At 49.8% G+C, this 7706-nt stretch overlaps 1 protein-coding gene and 1 long non-coding RNA gene across 3 annotated transcripts; one reads left to right on the top strand and one right to left on the bottom strand.

Annotated features, from left to right (window-relative positions):
- Window positions 1-7: 7 nt before the first annotated feature.
- Window positions 8-541, bottom strand: LOC108926899 (uncharacterized). Its single transcript, XR_001965510.2, has 2 exons — window positions 352-541; window positions 8-91 (listed from the first exon to the last, which is right to left on the bottom strand). It is a non-coding gene; the product is annotated as an uncharacterized LOC108926899 (long non-coding RNA).
- Window positions 542-1725: 1184 nt separating this feature from the next.
- Window positions 1726-6483, top strand: alg11 (ALG11 alpha-1,2-mannosyltransferase). 2 transcript variants are annotated; one of them, XR_001965497.2, is made up of 5 exons: window positions 1726-1797; window positions 2811-3032; window positions 3249-4183; window positions 4312-5457; window positions 5820-6483. XR_001965497.2 is itself a non-coding variant. In XM_018739807.2 (4 exons), the coding sequence occupies exons 1-4, from the start codon at window positions 1739-1741 to the stop codon at window positions 4593-4595; spliced, it is 1500 nt and encodes a 499-aa protein (XP_018595323.1). In that variant the 5' UTR covers window positions 1726-1738; the 3' UTR covers window positions 4596-6483. The 2 variants fall into 2 exon arrangements, 1 of the variants encoding a protein (XP_018595323.1); XM_018739807.2 differs by having other exon boundaries at window positions 4312-6483.
- Window positions 6484-7706: the final 1223 nt, after the last annotated feature.

Genomic DNA, 7706 nt, shown 5'->3' with positions numbered 1-7706 from the left:
GTACTTGTCTTTGATCTGCTCACAGGTAGAAATGCAGTTGGAGATGTACAGGTGGATGAACTCCGGAGGAAGGTCCACTGCTGTCGTTAACCTGGAAAGCCAAAAAGAAAAAAAAAGAAAAAAAAGAAAAAAGCTGGAGCATGTTTACCCTCAAATTCGGCTGCTTCATTATGTTCATAAAATCCATTTTCAACTTTGTACAAAAAGACTGGAAACCAGGTCCATTTGTTCAATTAACTGACACCTTTCTCCAAAGCTACTTAGAATTATTCACCTGTTTATACAGCCAGGTAATTACCATATCAGAACAGGGGCAGCATCTTACTGAGGGACACTAGAGCAGTACATCACCTGTTCACCACTTCCATGGAGTGCAGGGACATGTCCATGTTGACAAGAACGGAGAAGTACTCCGTGATCTGGCTGGACTGCATGAGCTTGAGCAGCATCTCTATGGCGACCAGGGGGTTGTTCTCCACCAGGTCCGGCAGCTTGGCGGGGGACAGGCCGATGTGGTAAACCAGCTTGGGGTCCTTCTCTAGCTCGCTGAGCAGTGACAGACACAAGTGACTCACACACTATGAGTGAACCTGAACAGCATGACTTTGGACTGTGGGAGGAAACCAGAACACCCAGAGGAAACATGCAAACTACACACAGACTGAGTGGGGTTTGAACCCATGTCCTCTCACACCACCCAAGCACCGTGAGACAGCAGCACTACTTGCTGTGCCACCCTAGCTCTCAATTGAAGTTCATTACTCCCACTGTGTACTTCAATCTCCACTGAACTGTATTTTACCAGTTTCCTGCTGTCTTGCAAACATCCACCCCTCGAGTTCCCCCTTTAAACATGAACACGGCTCAAGCGTTTCCATTTCTGTCGACCCGCATGGCAGTTCAGAGGAATTCTGGGAGTCCGGACACCTTCCGGAAAATTCTACACAGAGATACGCTGTCACACCTGCAGCCCTTGTTTGTGGATTTGCAGTTTGCTGTGACCCAGCCCTGTCCACAAACTAACCCTAACCCTTCATAGTGCCACAGTCCTGCACTCTAGGAGAGTTAGTTCCTTTTCTACATGATATATAACATCTGTGTTCATCTGCATGTTTTGAGGCCGCTTTACACGCATAGCTACTTTTTAATTTGTTTTTATTTCTGCTTCTCGGGAACTGGGACGGCATGTTTTTATTTCTACGCTCTGCAACAGCACAGCTCTCATTAACTAAGCCACAGTCTTTGATAAAATTGTTATTTTCTAAAGATTTTCTTCTGTTTCTAAGGCGGCAATGCCAATGGATGTTTTGAGAAAAAGGTGAAAAGGCGCCACTCGGCGGCTTCTCAATTTAGAGTCTTTGTAGCCCGCGAAAAAACCCTTCATTGAAGTGAGCGCTGCAACGAAAACCTTTAAATAAATTTTTTAAAAAAAGACTCTGGTAGGTTATTCTTTGCTGAAATGTAGAAAACGTCACTGCGGTATTGCTGTGTTCCAGTACGGACGTTTAAACGCCACAGTAACTAAACAACAACCCGTTTCGAAGTCGAGCGGGAAAACTGCCACCCTGTCCGCCAATCAGAGGCGTTCTTTACCGCTCGTCATTGTCCAATCACCGTCCGACATAAACCGGAAGTTACATTTAACATCCGGACTCAGAAGCGATTCCCTGTGCCCGATCAAAAAGCGGACACATTCAGGAACAACTTCAATTTAACATCCGGGGTCAAAGGTTATATCATGCTGACAGAAATGGCTCCGCATGATCACTTGTCTCTCTGCTTGTGCGATGTTATCAGGTACGGAACCCTGATTGTTATACCGGCGCGTTTCCCGTCCCGCTGGATGCGAACTGACGAGTAATTACTACGTGTGTTGAAGCGCGCGCTGCGAGCGCCTGTGCGGTAGAGGAATACACTGTCACTGTGTTTACTCTGATATACTGGGATTCAGTGAGTGAATGGACCTACTAGTGGATAACCCTTTCTTTCTGGATGCATCCGGGCGCGCGCTACCTCCGCACAGTCCGTTCTGTTTGTACCCTGATGGATCATGATCATAACTTAAGCTGTGAACTGCACACAGTGGCGCAGCGGGAAGCGCAGGTGCCCCCACCTTCTGACCTGGGTTCGAATGTGACACACTGTTCTCCTTCCTTGTGTTGTGTGGGTTTCCTTCAGGTGCTCTGGTTTCCTCCCACTGTCCTGGAGCTGTTTCAGGCTGATTGGTGACTTTAGATTGGCTGTAGCGTGTGTCTGCGCGTGTCTGCGCGTGTCTGCGCGTGTGTTTGCGTTCCGCTGGTGATGTACAGGTGTGTCAGTGACTGTAGGCAGTTTACTGTAGTGAATCTAACATTGATGGTCACATAAACACCTGTTCATAATAAGTACTGCACCTCACTTTGGAGAAAATTGTTTGCTTGATGAATTGATCAATAACACTTTCTAGTATCAGTATTAATAATCATTAGTAAATCATTTCTCCAGTGCGACTTGGCTGACTGTCCGCTGAGCCGCTGACAGGAACCCGTTCAGTCCAGCTCCAGTGCTGGAGATCAGTGCAAGTGCTTTGGACTGTGGGACAAAATCAAATTCTGTGTTTGAACCGTCAGCCCAAGAGCTGTGAGACACCGGCGCTACCTGCTGCGCCGCCATGCGTAGGCAGCGGTTTAACGGGAGGCTTCCTCAGCCACGATTGCTGAGTCGTCTCGCCGAACTGCAGCTGGATCCCCAGGTTCCTCTTTCACTGTACTTGGGACCATGAAGAACATGGTCAATCACAGCCTCCTCCCCCTCAATATCTGCTCTCCCAGGCTGCTGTGGTCCCTGTTCCTGCCGTGCCTGTATCTGTGCCTGGTGCTGTCCGCACTCCTGGTCATCCTCGTCATGGGGGTGAGGATGTGGCTGCAGCATAGCAGGAGCGCCCGCCTGGCCCGGGAGAACAGCCCGGTCGTGGCCTTCTTTCACCCGTACTGCAACGCCGGAGGGGGCGGGGAGCGGGTCCTCTGGTGTGCTATCAGGGCCCTGCAACACAGGTAAGGGGTGGTGGGGGATTGCTGCCCCTCTCTGATTGGCACGTCACCAACAAGGAGGTTTTTGGGACCTGGAACCCTGTATTGATCATCCCTCGTTTACCTGTGTGTGTGTGTGTGTGCGTGTGTGTGTGCTCTCGCTGAGCGCAGGGTGCCAGCAGTCTAGAGTCTGTCTGAACGCAGCGCTCTTTCTGCCTCCTCTGCGTACCTCTCTCCCAGGTACCAGGACGTCTCCTTCGTGGTGTACACGGGAGACGAGGGTGTGACAAGCGAGCAGATCCTGGACGGTGCGAGGCGGCGCTTCAACATCAGGCTTCCGCGACCGGTCAGGTTCGTGTTCCTGAAGCACCGCTTCCTGGTGGAGGCGACCCTGTACCCGCACTTCACGCTGCTCGGCCAGAGCGTAGGCTCCGTCTTCCTGGGCTGGGAGGCGCTCTGCGAGTTCGTGCCCGACATCTACGTGGACTCCATGGGCTATGCCTTCACGCTGCCCATCTTCCGCTACCTGGGCGACTGCCGCGTCGCCAGCTACGTGCACTACCCTACGGTGAGCACCGACATGCTGTCTGTGGTGCGCGAGCGGAACCCGCGCTTCAACAACCCTGGCTACATCGCGCACAACCCGGTGCTGAGCGCCATCAAGGTCATGTACTACTGCGCCTTCGCCCTGCTCTACGGCCTTGCCGGCTCCTGCAGCCATGTGGTCATGGTCAACTCCACATGGACGCTGGGTCACATCCTGGCGCTGTGGCGAGCGCCGAACCGCACCGTTATTGTCTACCCGCCCTGCGACGTCCAGGCCTTTCTGGACGCCCCGCTGGAGGAGGATGCCAGCCGGAAGTGCCACACGGTGGTGTCGGTGAGCCAATTCCGACCGGAGAAAGACCACCGGCTGCAGATCTGCGCTTTCCGGACCCTCCTGGACAGGAAGCCGGCGGGACTAGAGCGCGGGGCGCTGAAGCTGGTGCTTGTGGGCGGCTGCCGGAACCAGGAGGACGAGGACAGGGTGCTGATGCTGAGGGGGCTGTGCCAGGAGCTGGGTGTCGCTGACAGGGTGGAGTTCAAACTGAATGTGCCCTTCGAGGAGCTGAAGGAGGAGCTGGTGGGGGCCACTGTGGGGCTGCACACCATGTGGAACGAGCACTTCGGCATCAGTAGGTTAACCGTAACCCTCGGAGTAACTGGGTAGCGAGCGCGGTGGGCGGTGCTCAAGGAACGGCGTACTGTAGGAGGAGGACCTCCCCTCACTTCCCCCCTCCCTTTCCTCTCCTCTCCTTCCCAGGTGTGGTGGAGTGCATGGCGGCCGGAGCAGTGGTCCTGGCCCACAGATCCGGGGGTCCCCGGCTGGACATCGTGGTGCCGTATGAAGGCGCCCCCACGGGCTTCTTGGCGGACGACGAGAGCAGCTATGCCGACGCGCTGGAGCGAATCCTCTCGCTGAGCCCTGCCGCCAGGCTGGAGGTCCGGCGTAACGCCCGCCGCTCTGTCACCCGCTTCTCCGACCACGAGTTCGAGGCCTCCTTCCTGGCGGCCATGGAGCCCCTCATGGAGACCCTGGTGCGGTGAGAGTGGATGCAGCCACCCCACCTACCGCTCCCATCCGGTGTCGATCCCCGGGGTCCGATTTCTGCACATCCGTCCCCCTCGTGTCCGTCGACTCCGGTGGGACCGGTGTGCCGCTCAGCGGAATCATCTAGAATCATCACGACTCCAGTTTACATCTCATTCCGCTATTAATAGTCCTGTTCAGCAGAATTCTTACAGTCTGGATGGCAGTAGCTGAGTAAACCGCACGGTACGTTTCCTTAGTACGCCACAGTCCCCCTTGTGTTTCCGCACCATTCCGACTCTCCCGTCATGGCCCGACACGACCTGACGTGACCCGACATGGCTGTCTGTCCCCGCACGCGCTCCGAGGACCAGTAGTGGACCAGACCGCTGCCCTTCCAGCCGCAGCACTGTAAATATGCTCTCGTCCTCAGAACTGCACACGCCGTCAACTCGCTGGTGTTTGTTTGGGATCCGAAAGGCCCTCGAGGCTGTGTGTCACGTTCGGCTTTTACTTTGCGTCATTAAATTATCAAGCAGTCTTTAATATTGTTTTCAAATACCATGGTAATCCTTAATCTGTGACTTTACCTTGGTGTAAAAGGCGGTTTTGTGTTTTCTCCAGTTTTAACCTTTGGTGAGAAAAAAAATGTAGAGACGTAGAGTTCGTATGGAGGGTGAAGCTGGACGTGTTCTTGGGCACCACCCTCACACTGCGTCTCCTGGCTGGACCACCCTGAGTCCGACTTTTTGACCCTGCTGGATTCCATCAAGTATGTGGGAAAAGAGGTTGGTGGACAAAAATCGACTGTGTGGGATCATGGATTCACTCTACGTGTCTCGTCATCTGACCGGGGCTCCAGGTGCTCTTCATCTACATGTACGTACGCTTCCCGTTGCCTGTCGTCTGTCCTCGTACATCTCTACGTGATTTTATGTCACTTGGCGTCAGAGGGGATGGACAGTGTGCACTTCTCTCTCACATTATTGACAGAAACTTTAGTATGTAAACAAATTCCCTCTGACAGCTTTGGTCTCTGCTGAGTTCTTGGTTTTTCAGCACATCTGACCTCTGTGTGGATCGAACGGTACCCCTGTAACCCTTTCTGTTTTATAGAGATGGATGCAACACGAATCGCTCCGTGGTAATCAAACACTTACGGTGGTTAAAGTACTGGCTGTGCTTCTAGGAAATATATTTGTGAAACAAAGTTTTTTTTTTTTTTTCTTTTTCATATCCAGTAAACGGCAACAAAGAGAGCGCCAACAATGGTACATTACTGCACTTCCTCACTCGCAGAACTGTCACGTCTCTCGACCTTGGATTTTTGACTTGGACGGGCTTTGAATTTCGTTATACAGATATCCCCCGACTTACGTACGGGGTTGAAGGACCGTCTATTTGCGTAAGTCGAAATTTCTGCATGTCGGATTCCCTTCCTCCCCCACCATTCAGCATAATGACATTAATAATTTTTCCATCTCAGTTGTTGCACCTTGACGTTTCTTCGTTATTCTTGTCGTTTTCACGCTCGCTCTTCCTTTCACTGCTCCTTTATACCTTCAGCATCACTATCGTATTTTTAGTCGATACGACCAAACCTGGTTCCCGTTCTGCAGATCATAATCTTTGTCCACCTTCAAACTTCCTTATTATTTTCAATCTCAGCTCCAAATCGATTGCTGGATGCTTGGGAGACGAGTCTCGTTTTTTTCAAGTGCACATTTACTAGCAGGAACTGTGAATAATGAAAAGGGTAAAAATATGGGAAAAAAGCACTACGCTAATGAGAGGAGATGAGTTCACAGCTCAAAACGTGCGAGAACTGGGAACGTGGAGCTTCCTGCTTTGTCTGGTTACGCCGACTTGCGCTGAATGTGTTTCAGATGTTTTGCGTAAAATAAAAGCGCTGTCCATAAATAATGTGTATGTCGGGAATCTTGTACGTTAATCTGGATTTACATAAATTGAAATTACGTAAGTAGAGGGTTGTCCGTACTGACTTTTCATCCTAAAACCGAAAACTGGGTATGACAAAGCCAGGAGCCTCAATAGCGAAATGTTGTATAAAGAGAGTTCGTAAATGGAGGGATGTCTCTACTCGTCTCTGAAGAAAAGCATCTGCTGAACGGATACATGAAAACGTAAACAGATATAAAAGGGGATACATCGAATAACTAGAATCAAGTAAAAAATACATACCTGTGTGTGTTTAACATCTCTTATTACATTAAATCGGACCGTAAAACATTGCGTTCATGTGAACAAGTTAACTTGGCAAAGGACAACTAGTGAAATTCAGCTTTAAACTGATACAAAATCACATCAGAACGGTGTTTAACCTCCCTTCTCTGTTAGCAAGCAGTAGAGCACATTTCAGCAGAGACTTTTAAAAAAATGTCAAGGAATCGCTATACAACACATGGCGGCGCTCTGGACCGTGCTCCTCGATACTGTGACTCATTTCCTTAACCACATTTCAACTGTGAAACAAAACACGTGTCTCATTTCTCCGTCACTCCACAGAAGGGTGTGAATTACGTCACATTTCTAATAACATAACGCAAAAAAGCAAGTAACGGGGAGGTTCTTTTCTCCGCATTGTTGCAAATGGACTTGCCCAAGGAAATGCTCAAAAAAAAAAAAAAAAAACAGCTGGTGCAGTTTCAACACATTGTGAGCTGAAAATTGATAGAATATATATATATATATATATATTTAAAAAGACAGACCTAAATGTCTTTCCTAATGAGGTTAAACAGTGTAACTACCACCCTGACCTCCAAAGACTGTGATGCTTTGAAACCACTGAACTGTTCACTCAGTTGCACCTCTTTCAGTGACCTGTGTTTTCATTCCCCAGGTGTTTGTTCTGTCCTGTATTTGTACGCTGAAGAATTTAATTTATTGAAAAAAGCCGATGGAAGTAAACCCAACGCTTTTTTTTCACATTAGGGTGGGTATATTCTTAACGCCTGTAGGTAAATTCACATCCATGGCAGCTGAACACAAAAAACAAGGTGTGGAGTTCTCGACAGAATCATTAAGCAATACAAATGACAGCTACACTGGAAACGAGACAAGATAAAAAAAAAAAGTACATGTTCATATTAAAATGTAAATGAAAT

This window comes from Scleropages formosus, chromosome 14 (assembly GCF_900964775.1).
Source record: "Scleropages formosus chromosome 14, fSclFor1.1, whole genome shotgun sequence".
NCBI lineage: Eukaryota > Metazoa > Chordata > Actinopteri > Osteoglossiformes > Osteoglossidae > Scleropages > Scleropages formosus.
The sequence above is the reverse complement of the archived record's forward strand: the minus strand, read 5'-3'. Positions and strand labels throughout refer to the sequence as shown.

What these genes read in the sequence shown, in the direction of transcription:
- alg11 (XM_018739807.2), top strand. Translation starts at nt 1,739, where the DNA reads ATGCTGACAGAAATGGCTCCGCATGATCACTTGTCTCTCTGCTTGTGC. An exon ending in TGCTTGTGCGATGTTATCAG is followed by an intron (nt 1,798 to 2,810) that starts GTACGGAACCCT and finishes CTGCTCTCCCAG; the next exon opens with GCTGCTGTGGTCCCTGTTCC. An exon ending in GAACGAGCACTTCGGCATCA is followed by an intron (nt 4,184 to 4,311) that starts GTAGGTTAACCG and finishes TCTCCTTCCCAG; the next exon opens with GTGTGGTGGAGTGCATGGCG.